The 12221-nt window shown below is 48.1% G+C and overlaps 2 protein-coding genes across 2 annotated transcripts; one reads left to right on the top strand and one right to left on the bottom strand. All coding sequences in view use genetic code 11, as the record gives it.

Moving 5' to 3' along the window:
• Positions 1-79: 79 nt before the first annotated feature.
• EGR_04888 (serine/threonine protein kinase) lies at positions 80-3357 on the top strand (the record flags this gene model as incomplete). Its single annotated transcript, XM_024494137.1, has 9 exons — positions 80-243; positions 405-722; positions 1886-2033; positions 2268-2323; positions 2410-2485; positions 2611-2757; positions 2886-3005; positions 3077-3196; positions 3235-3357. 9 exons carry the CDS (start codon positions 80-82, stop codon positions 3355-3357), a joined length of 1272 nt encoding a protein of 423 aa, XP_024351526.1.
• Positions 3358-3724: 367 nt separating this feature from the next.
• On the bottom strand, positions 3725-12192 carry EGR_04887 (Serine/threonine-protein kinase/endoribonuclease IRE2; the record flags this gene model as incomplete). The annotated part of the gene is made up of 12 exons (XM_024494136.1): positions 3725-4051; positions 4544-4669; positions 5064-5357; positions 5681-5752; positions 7872-8216; positions 8244-8368; positions 8719-9013; positions 9273-9574; positions 10839-11028; positions 11353-11485; positions 11612-11796; positions 12175-12192. 12 exons carry the CDS (start codon positions 12190-12192, stop codon positions 3725-3727), a joined length of 2412 nt encoding a protein of 803 aa, XP_024351525.1.
• Positions 12193-12221: the final 29 nt, after the last annotated feature.

Genomic DNA, 12221 nt, shown 5'->3' with positions numbered 1-12221 from the left:
TCCATCACCCAGCAAGGTCGGAGAGACGGAGAAGCGGGATCAAGCAACTTCTCCATCCACAGCCGATCCATTCCTGCCCATGACATTGCACCATGGTGCCCAGTGTGCGCAGCAGTCGCACCGACTACGACGCATCGTCTTCACAACCTACGCCCTTGTTCTCAATCACTCCTACACACTACCACATTATTCAACCCAGTCGGCCTTGTGGGAGGCAAAGCTCGGTCGGGCTAATACATTTGTGTGAGTTTGGCACTCTTCGTCACTCTTCTTTGAGCTGGCTCATGGCGGAGGCAACGTCCCCCTGAAAAGGAATGGAATCGTACACTAGGTGGAAGACATTGGGTGAAGATCAGGCATAGGATATCGGCATGTGCATCTCACAGGTTTATTTCCCTTTCCAGACCGGCACTGTACGTGGGCGAGGCAGACTCGCCACCAATCTACGCCGTTCACACGCTAGCCGAGGTGGCACTGAAGCCGCGTCACGTGCACCGAGTGGCAGAGCACCTGCGACTAGCCTACGAGAGCATGCGGGACGACAGTGCTGTCCTCGATCTCAGTCGTCTGGTGATGCCGAAGACAGAAGTGGGGGGATTTTGGCCCAAAAGCCTCATTGGACTCTACTACCTCTCGCCCGACTCACCACAGATTAACCCCATCTGGTCGCCGCCGTCCTGCCCACCACATCACCTCTTCCAGCTGACCGACCAGTCACACAGGTGTGTCCATTCTCCTCCTTGCTAGCGTCCTTTCCGTATCAACCATGTTCTTTCTGCTTCCCGTAGTATGGGTGATCAGAATCATATTCCTTGTAACCAACGTTGGGCAGATACCTACGTTTAATCGTCGGGCGCATCTTTTCAAGTTGTTGTGCATTTTTGGTGTCTGAAGGTGGGTGAGACACAAGCACCTTTATTGTGGTTGACACAACAGGTCCTGCGGACTGGTGGCACGGGCGACAAGACGGGAGTCATTGAGGAATATTCGATTACTATTGGAGAAGTTGTGGGGTACTCGAGTTGGGGAGGCAGTTTTGTTAAAAATGTTGTAATGCTAGCATGAGGAAAGGGTGCTAAGCACTGGAAGGTTGGGTGGCTGTCCTCCCTCCCCCTCATTTCCCCTCCCATCCAATCTAATTCATGCCAACGTGAAGTGCAAGTCTTCCTGTGCGTGAGAGTAGGGGTGATGCAAGGTGTGACGTCTTGTGTTGTGTTGCCTCGTGGTGATGGAAGTGGCACCCACCTCACACTGCCTCGCTACTCTTGCCTATTTCTTGCAAGGAAGTGCTTTGTCTTCCATGCACTCGTTTACTGTCTTATGGAAGCGTGCACATCGAGTAGACAAGTGTCGGTGGTGACTGCTTGGCCTGTAGTAAGTGGACACTTCGCAGTGGGCGACTGCGTGTGGGAGTCTACCACACACCCACCGACACACAAAGTCGGCGAAATAGCCTGAGTGTGGAGTGACGCGTGTCAGGGGAACGTGAGGTGTGCATTGGGTTGGTGGATTGTTTCGAGGCTAACCGAGGGTGTGGTTGTTGGCTTAATGGACGTTGGAATAACAGACAGCCCTTCCTTGTCTCGTTCCACTTCAGGCTGTCATGGCGCCTTTGAATAAAGCACTGGAAGGAAGTGATAGGTGAATGGCATGTCTTGCAAGTCTGTTGTCCGTCATTGTTGTTGGTGCGTGACACGTAGACGAGGTCCGTTCGCTTAGCTTCCGAGGTCCCACGACTCACCCTTCTCGGTTACTGTAGGTGTAAAACACTTGTTTTCCTCACCATTCGAGTTGCACATGTGTGAGGGCTGTCCTCGGCACGTAGATCTCGACTGCTTCGAAGGTGTCAACTGCCACACGTATCCCTCTATTCTTCATGGCCAAGATCAAAGGGCCCTCCTAAACGCGATGCAGCCGCCACCGCGGAGTGGTTCATCGTCAGAACCGAGTCGTTCAAGCATTCTGAGCATTGTGATTTACTACCGCACGTTTTCCAAGTGCCATATTACAAACGTGAGGCGGAGGAGGAGGAGGTTCTGCAGCTTTGGAAGCGAATTTATTGCATTTGATGATACGAGGGTGTGAAGCTGAGGGGAAGGTGGGGTGGAGAGTGCGGTAGGGAGCGACGTATTGTTGGACTTACACGCATCGTTACCGCGCAGTGCATGCATGCAAAAGGCTCTTCTGGGTTGCTCCTATTCTCGTTTCATTGCAAGTTGGATGGTGATGATGTGGAAATATGTTAGTGAAATCCAGTTTGCATGTAGAAAGCCCATCTCGTTCCACACCGTGTGAGTGTTCCATCAGTGCCAGTTCGAAGAAGGTAGGTGGGTACTCATTCAGCCCTCGTTACTGTGACCATCGAGACGGGTGCTTATTTGGATAAATTATTGTGTCCATCCACTAAAGTGATTTGAAGTGCTTCGTAGATAGACTCATTCACTCACCTTGTTGTAATGAGGAGGAGGAGGAGGAGGAGGAGGGGGTAGGGCCACGGCATTGCTTTGACCTCCTTGCACTGTTCCAGTGACTTACTTCACACTTGAATGAATGCCATTATTGCTGTCATTTGTCGATTTCAGCTCTGGTCGCCCACTCCTACCCATGCAGGTCACCAATATCCAGACGACAGGCTTTCCAAAGGAGGTGAAGACCGTTCTGTGGACCTTCTCCACCGTCATCGTGCTCATCATCACCGTTGCCGTTATCTTTGCCCTGCGAATGCGAAACCGTGTGCGTCGCTACCTGCACTATCAGGTGAGATGGGACAGACAGCGTGTCCGCGATAGCGTGTCCAGGGTAGCGTGTCCGAGATGGCAGGTAGGGATGGCTTGCAGACGTCAGTGTGCAGAGTAAATGTCGAAAACAACCAATGTGCCTCATAGCTTCGTACTTTCATTCTCCACTGTTTGTCGCCCTTGCCATGGCTCTTCACTGGTAGTCGATGCTTTCCTTTGGACGTACTTGAATGCTCCAAGGGCCCTTCAAAGCGCCGTCGTGTGCTTGTCAGTGACTCGCCTTGCATATCACGTCCTTAGTCAAGTAAAGGCATTGCAGAGGGTGATTCAATTTGTAGGTGGGACTCAGTGTTCTGAGGTGTCTCACAGTGATGCTTGAGACTAAGGGGGTGAATGAATGCATACACCACCTCATTTCCCCGCCCCTGCCCCCACCCCCTGCCCCCAAATGCATGCAAGTGTGGATGTTACGATCAGTGTTGTGTACTTGCTGCAGCCTCGTTTTGCGTTGGAATTTCTCTCCTCCGGGTTCGTGGTTATTGAAACGGTCACCATGGGGCGTGGTAACACCGTCCAGTGGGATATGAAAGGAGATCGTACCCCCACGAGTACCTCTTAGCTCCATGCAATCTCTTGCGCGAACTGTATGATGGCTGAATGTTGAAACGTAGGATCCATTTTATTACAGCGAATACGATTTTAGAGAGTTCAGCTGTCCTCACATTTCAAGGATGTAATCCGTCGGAGGTGTTTTCACTTTCTCGTACCAGATTTTATGCATTCTCCTGTTTCACAGAGCGGAAAAGTTTATTCACTTGTCTAGCTACTTAGCTTGAACAAATTCCCCTTCTTAGTTGCTACTGATGGAAAACAATTGTTTTGTCACCACACGAGCATTCTTAGACCAAAAAAGACGATACTTATGGCATCATTAAATAAATATTGCATAAAAAAGGAGTACATGAAGAAGTGAGGGACAAAAAAGGCTACAAATTCTTCGTTCTCACACTGCTGGGAACAGTTTTGCGCTTGCGCATCCTCTTCTTCGTCTTCTGGAGGACAAAACCTTCTGTTTCATCGTTTTCCTCGTTTCCCTCAATTGGGTTGACCATCTCACCGCTCGCCGCAATCAATGTGACACCCAGGACTGCTGCCGGAGCTTCACTGACGGCCACGCTAGCAGCACCGTTATTGGTGCTTTCTTCGGAGATGGTCCGTTTCGAAGGTATATGCCACGGATTGGTTAGGGTTCTCGCTTTAGACCAGACCCTGGGTTTGGCTTGCAATGGCGAATCGTGCTCGGAGGTCTGTACCTACACCCGTAAGAGAATTTTTGAATAAATAAGTGGAGTTTCATCCCTCAGCCCTAGCGCTTCTAATAGAGGTCGGAGATCTTAGAGTTCACGTTTACGTCTATCAGAAGCATTTCGATCTCTGTTTGAAGGAGAAACTTTTGCTGTGAGAAGAAATGGCAACGGTGGGGGATCAGCTACACTCCTAACTGTACACCTGCCTGAAGTACCACGCAGAAACTCCAACAATGAATTGAAGAACCCGGAGGAATGCAGTCTTGTCCTTGAAATCGTTCAATACAAACCAGTGCTAGAAACACGGCTCCACAAAAGTGGTTTCCTATAAGTCGTGTTATCAATGAAAATCTAAGAGAACGCAAGCTTCCTTTCCACACTGCTGCTGTAGAGAAAGGTATCTTATCCCACCTCTAACACGCAAATAATCAGGTAGAACAAGATTGATGGAGTAAAGTACATTAATGGAGGTAATTCAAAAGCTTTTTGCTGTCGTACCTTTATGCCAGCGATGTTGTTATTATTGATCTCTTCGCAACCGTTGACCGTCGATTCCAACGATGGAAGCGCCACTTGTGGACTAACTTTGTGATCCGCTGGGCGTGGGGAACCATGCTTCGAGATCTGGAAATTAATAATTACTATCAGTTCACCAAAAAGTGAAGAGAGCAAGGACTACTGCCCCAGCTTAAACGATCAAGCGGTCATCAAACATCAACTGTTGGAATTTGTGTCAAGAGGTTGGCTTGTCGTGCGCCCTCAAACATAAGCGAAGTGGAGCAGGAGTCAAGAAAGCAGAACACTTTTAATAAGTAAAATATTCAGAGCACAATAATTCCAAATACAATTCTAACTTAACCGGTTATCTAAGGAAGAGATATGGGCAGTTGCGCATAAGGAAGCGGGACATTAGGAAACAGAACGCCAACAGAGCCAAACTGAAATTATAATAGAGAGAATGGAGGCAGCGAAAAAGTAGTGAATCGTAGCCAGAAAATAGAGAGACAGAGACACTCACCGACAACCTCGCCCACATCGCCGGAGTAGAGGGATGGCAGTGCTCACTGATGAAGCGCTCAGCGGCATCTGCAGTGAGTGGAGCGGGCAGGAAGCGGTGAAAGTGATTCACCTCCGCGAGGTGGACTCGAGCCAGGCAGTAGGTGAGAGGAAGGAGGCTGGGGAATCGCGAGTTCCAATGCTCCGCCATCGCCGTGTCGCTTGAGCCCAGTACATCGCGCACCTTATTACGAAGCGACCAAATGTGGTTCCGTTTGTTCCGAATCGCCCGCAATAGCTGTGTTAGCGATTTGTCCTGCGGTTAAATAGAGTTAAATGGAACCTTTGGATTATGGAGTGGTCGAGACAGGTCTGCCTATCCTTCCTGTGTGCCTAATTTATTGCCGACTCGTATGTCCACTTGGTTTTCCACCGGTCTGCCCGTCCATCCAATTTACAGAACCGTACTAAATCGCTTAGTATAATTTCATATTCCTCTTTAAAATCAGTTTTTCCCATTAGAAGAAAACATTCTAGGCACAGGAAATTAGCCTCCTCCTTAATGTTGAAACGCACTAGCATTACAACATTTATTATACAAAAACGAATGAGGAGACTCAGATTCAACTGCGCACGCACAGACACACGAATGGAGAAGTTGGGCTCTCGATCATCCGATGAATGTGACCCAACGGGGGATGCAGTAGTGCCCTGAGGGTGCGGAAATTCACGGATAAGCGGAGTTCTTATTGAGACCCAATCCATTTGCAATCACAATTTCTCCAGAGATCTTCGAAACACCGTACTGATTAGGTACCCATTTGCACCCACACTACTACGTAAGTAGTTGAAAAGACTGTAGCTAGTTGATTATTTTGTAATGGTAAATGATTCCTTAAATCCGATGCAAAAAAGGTAAACAACTATTTTGCAAGTATTCACAGCGAATTTATGCTGCAACGGGCATGGCCGATGATCTGTACAGTGTGGTGACACGCGATTGGCTGGAAGCAAATAGCCAATAGGCGACATCGTCTGTACTCCAGCTTTACGTTAACTAGAGGGAATGTAATCAGCTACCCTTTAAATGGCATTTAAGTGCTATAGTAGCATAGAATTGGTCCTGATTAGGGGTTAAATTCCAGAACCAAGCATTTATCAACAGTCTTAGTGTCACATACTAAACATTTCTCCTTCTGCAAGGCGGGCTTTGGAAACCGACCCAGAGAATGTTCGACGTATTGCTGTATACAAAGTGATCTCTATTAAAGTATTTAAATAAAAGCTGAGGCCTTATGGGTTTGCCACTTGTAACTCTGTAAATGATAGAAGAATGAACTTTAGGTAGTCACGACATAATCCAGGCTTTACGACAATCCTGGAATCGAGTACGCAAACAGCTCTAACTGTGTACCTTATTATTTTTTTCCCCTTAGAGTAGATGGAAAAAAGTTCAATTGTGTTCTCCATGCATATTTAACTGAACTTATTGATATCGCATAGGTGTGTTCGATTAACCCGGGCGAATGCCCACTTATGGGCATTCATTCCACTATTCCCACTGTTGATACAGGTTGAGCGCCACGTGTAGAAGGTAGTAATCAGGTCAAGGTTACCTTGTCTTGGTTCAATCACAGTCCTCACATGAGCCCAAGGCCGCTTGGTGGGAAAAAAGCCGAGGAGTAATCAATCAGCCCTTCACACCGCCATTGATATTGGAGGAGGATACAACGCTACTTCCCTCCTCTTCAAGTCCACTCTATCCTGACGTACAAATCTTACCACGATGATACAAGGTATGAAGCATTGAAATGCATTGTCATATAAGAATACCGCTTTCTTCCTAGTGGTCCAGTAGCCCTGCCAGTTTCCGACACAGTCTTTCTTCCACATATTTGGGGTGCATGATGAACAACTCCGTCTGAAGTCTGTTACATATAGTGCGTCTTGTTTGGGGGCAACTAGTGTCACCCTCGCACGCACAACTTTGAAGTAGGTGTGTGGGTGGCATGCAATTGTCTCATCATCACTCATGCTAATCATTTGTGAGGGCTGATCTTGACACCTTGGTCTCCAGTTAAAAGGATATTCCCACACCCGAGACGGTATCCACCTCTGGAGTGACTCATCGCCAGAAGAAATTAGTTTAAACCACTTCTAGATGTTCGAAATTGTGGAGAGAAAAAGGGATGACCACTGAGAGACTGAAGCATGCATCTAAATACTCGCATGCACGAGCTACACCAAAACGACAAGAATTAGGCTTGACCTGACGGTAGTCGATGCAGCTGCCGAGGGCTAGTCCACACACCGCTAAACAAGATGACGAATAACCAGGATTGTTGCTTACGTGGAACGGTGTGTAGCATTGAATGGAACGCACAGCCGCAGTAAGGCATTTAAAAGATGTAAACACTTCAAAGATCGCCCCACGTCTGTACGTGACAGCCTCGTCAGTCATCGCTGTGTACATTCAGCGCACGGAGCGTCTGCCAACTCACAGGCGGTTGATTAAAGCGTAACTGACGGTGAAATCCTCCACGGGACGAGGCTTTTTGTGGCAACAGTGAACAAAAATTTGGCGTGGGCAGGGTGCCAAGATGACGGTATGATGTATACTGTCCTAGAATGGATCAGGAGCAATGACTCATCTTTCTGTACCGAGGCATTCCAGATGTCAGATAAGTACTCGATTAAGTCCGTAAGTGTGGGCAGAGATGATCGAACTCGAACTGCCCTCGTGGTATAAAGGTAGGATCCAGGCTGACTCATAATGACGGAAAAAACGCCGCTTCTTTCAACAGCTGGATGTGTGAATAAAGAGAGGTACCTGATAGGTCCGGACAGAGCGTAGATCGTCAACCAGGACGGCGTCCAGATGGCCTAACCAGGAACTCGAGAAAACGCGCCCCCAGTGATCGTCGAGTGCAGTGGAGAGATGCTGGCGGACGCTATGAAAGACATCCACCGGCCCCGTCACCACGACCTCATTCCCTCCTCCTTCGCCTGGCCGTGTGCGCTCTGCCGAAAGGTGAAAGGAGCCTGAGCCAGAGGCAAATTTGAGTGGCTTTGACTCGTCCATGAAGTTGGAGATCTCCTGCGTGATGGAGGAGGAAGGGTGGAAGATTATCTCTTGTTTTCGATGTCGTTTCAAACTCGCATGCAGTTTTTTCAGCTGTAGGGAGGAGAGAGGCAAACTTACTGTATAGAAAGCCATAATGTCCTCAGCTGTCCAGAAGAGTGGTGACCCAGCCAATACCTCGATGGAACAGCGGTTAGAGGGGTCAGGGGTTAAGGCCTCCAGGATGAGCTGTTTCGCCAGGCAACCTAATAAAGGTAAAGCCGATTGCATATCGTTTGGGCTAATTAGCCATGACGTCCGGTTACTCTGTGGAAAACAAAACAACACAATCTTTTGAATCCTATCAAGAATATCCAGTGGTAACCGCCAGCCTTCCAACAAGCTAATCTTCTGCAAGTCACCTACTTCCAGATTCAAGTCTATATCGAATGTCATTTAATCGTGCCCACTGAAATATTGGCTCGGAAAAGTAAAAGAGAGGACATGAATACAGAAGGGGGTGCCTTAACCCCCCCACCACCACTCGCTTCCCCCCCTAAAGTAGTCCCGACACAGAACGGAAGGGAGAGGAAGGAATAAACGGACAGACACCCACTTCGCATCTTGTCTGGTTTCTCCTCATCCGCCCCACCGACCACCTCTACCACCACGCAAACACAGTTGTCAAGATCGTTCAGTCGTGGCGCTTGAAGATCATTGATGGCCTTCTGCATGCTTTGAAGACCTGCCAGTGAGGTGTAGACTTCGCGCAGGTGTCTTGGCCTTGCTGACACTGCCTCCTTAGTCCCTGATGAAGACACTGCCTCCGGAGGAGCGAAAAATGGGTGACTACCAAGGGAGAGGATGAAGTAAGCCACAAGACCGAACGCGAAGACGTCCACTGACTGGGTCTAGAAGTGGTGGAAGAGAGGATACAAGTCGATCTTCAAGTGGGACAATCTCTCTGCTATGCGATTGGCCGAACCACTACCACGAGGTGCTTTCACCTCACATACAAATATTTTTATCAATCATGATCGAAAAGTGTAGGGGATAGGTCAATTAAACCACACGACGTGATGAAAAGGATACTAAGGATTTTCTCAATTCACCATGCTCAAGAAGTATCGAAAATAAGACTATTTGGTGGCATGATTAACGTCGTCTCACCAAAGCTTCCTTCGATGAAGCACACATCTCTGGAGCCATCCAGCCGAGACTTCCGAAGGTAAAGGCACCACTGGCTCCAATCGTTGACCCTCCACCGTTTTCAGTGGTGGAGCTGGCGGGCGCCTCGACACAGATAGAATTGATGAAGAACCCATTCTCTAGAGGCAATGAAAGGCCAAAGTCGCCGAGAACCAGACGATTGACAGCTGATGTGCTGGTAGTAGTGGAGGAGGAGGGAGTAGGAGACGAAGAGGGGGTGGCCTCCAGGATAAAGATGTTGCTCGGCTTGATGTCCCGGTGAACTATGGGAGAGAGAGAAGGCATAGCTTATGGAATCTGGTACTCGTTGACAGGACTCCCTCAATCCAAATAAAATGAACCAGTTGTGGACGCTCTCCCTCGGATCAAAAACGATGAACGTCTAGACGGTTTTACTTGTTATCTACTCACAATCAAGAGAATATGCAATCCTTTCGATCTTGATGAAACGATTCTATGAAACAGCTATGTGATCTTTCAGAACTCTTTTATCGCCAGTCAGGTCATTCCACCGTGGATGAGTCTTTTTAATAACAGAGGGGCAAGACCTAGCAACACGTCTGTAGTAACTTACATCGGTGAATACGCATCTAGAGCTTTCTCCTTTTCGTTAAGTTCTGTTTGTTTTTTCAAGACAAAAGCTGCTTCTATTATTCGAACTGGTGTTCTGCTATCAGAAACCACTGTACTCTTGACTCAGTCACACTACCTCTCTTCTGCATTAGTCATTTCAACTGATCTGGTGATTTAGTTTTCATTGAAGGCGTAGAGTACGCTCAGTGTCTGACCCCACCATGACTCCAACAAAAATACATGTGAGAGCTATTAAAAGGGCGAAATTTCGGTGACAATAATAGGTTGTTCTTACTGGACTGAAGGTGAACTGTCATGGTGAGCTGAGGGAGAATATGCAAGTAAAGAGGCACCCTTTCACGACTTCAAGGTACACAACAAAGCCAACTGAGAAGTGGTGCTGTCCTCGTGAGAGTAACGAAGCGAATCATCACTCCACGTTTAAACGAACCGATGGCAGTGCGCATGATGAACGAGGGCGTAGGGTAACAATCGTTACCATGGCGTGTTTGTGCCAGTGCTTTCTATTGTAGCAAGTTTTCCGGTTTGTAAACTTCGGCTGCTTTGTCCAAAGCAGTGCGCACCTTCGGAATAATGTTGACGTCTCATTGCATGTTTAGGAGTGGGTGGAAATCATACCAACAAATAAGAGAGCGAGGAAATTGACCAATCGAGTAACAGGAGTCATCCCCAGGTCACAGGAGTGAGCTTTGGTACTTTACTACATTCATTTAACCACTGTACCGAAGGTTTGTAACCTTCGAAGAGAACCAATGCTCGGTAAGCCAGTAGCCAAGTCCATACCAGTCGAGCGCACTATCCGTCCATGCTTCAGGTTGCTTGCAATTCTACATCCTTTCCACGGTGGAATTCAGTTGCATATTAGATTAACCCCAGATTCTTAGACGGTCTCCATATAAAGATAATTCCAAAAGCAAAGGAAGAGTAACCTACCGATTGACTTGGAGTGCAGAAAGACCACGGCATTGAGGAGCTGACGAACGCACTCCACCGGCAGGAGACCGAATCGACTCAGTGGATTCCTTCCCTCAGACAAAGCAGCACCTTCCTCGGTGTCCAGGGCCTCCAGCAGGCTAGTCAAGCAACGTTGAAGCACGAGGTAGTGAAAATTTGGTGAACTGCCCTGAAGGCATAAATAGAGGTGGAGGATGACGAAAGAATGAGTTGAGAGGTGGCCTAATGGCATCTGCCTCAATTCTCAGGTTTTTACTGTAATGCATTCGCGACTTCAGCCGCTAGCGACTCAGCCCCACACCGACAGCACACGGTTTCAGCATGCCATTGCTGCTGCCAGTCTCACAGTCTTTTATAACTAACCTCCAGCGTGGAATCTTTAATGACCTCTTCAGGTAATGACAGCTCAGATGCTACCCAGTCTAGCCGCAAGTAGCGATCCTCGCTTGCGCAGTAAGGAATTAGTGGTATCATTTAAATGAGGAAGCCTTACCGTCCAAAAGCACCGAATGAGGTGTTCGTGGTGGTGATTCATGAGGATGCGGTGCTCGCGCAGCCAACTTTTCTCCAACTCAACGCGACGCAGAATCCGCTTCACTGCCACTGGCTGTGTCCCGTAGGTCCCTCTGAAGCAATATGTTTCCACTTTATGGAATTATATGCTCATTAGAAATACTCGCCAGACGAGCACCTCATGTACGACTTTTTATTAATATAAAATATGATCAGAGAGAGAAAGGAAACACACGTACTCAAAGACAATAGTTCCATTGGCACCAGAGCCAAGAACGCGTCGGAGGTTAAATCGTACCATCTCAGGATTGGTGCGTTCGCCCTCCGTAGTGTTGGCCGAGACCACGGGGTGTCCAGCCCAGCCCTCCCGGTCTGCGCAGTCGAAGGAGGGGTGCAGCAGTGGCGAGGCGTGGTCCCATGGAGTCTGTGTGCCATGCGCAAGAGTAGATTACGTAAAAGAGAGAAGTACAACTGCGTTATAAAGGCGCTGAGATACGGTGGCAGATGCAAGAATCCCATAAAATGCATCTGATTTGTAATTTCATCTGCGACACTGCAATCTCCATCACTGCTACCACCCCGTAATTTACAGAGGACACGGCCCAAGTAAACCTAGACGGGTTAATCCTCGATGAGTCTTTTCAGTCTTCCACGATTGGGATAAATGTAATAGTGACGCTCCAGTCCTTCCGCACTCATGCGACCCATCAGCAACATCAGGAGTAGCTCAAACGCTAAGCGCATAAAAGCGTTGACAAACCTACTTTCAAAAAGATTTGCTCGTGGCATTCTGTGTGGATACATTGTCGAAGGAAAGCATTACCTGTGAGGAAATTAACCCACACATCA

Source organism: Echinococcus granulosus, assembly GCF_000524195.1.
Source record: "Echinococcus granulosus chromosome Unknown EG_S00032, whole genome shotgun sequence".
Lineage (NCBI taxonomy): Eukaryota > Metazoa > Platyhelminthes > Cestoda > Cyclophyllidea > Taeniidae > Echinococcus > Echinococcus granulosus.
The sequence above is the reverse complement of the archived record's forward strand: the minus strand, read 5'-3'. Positions and strand labels throughout refer to the sequence as shown.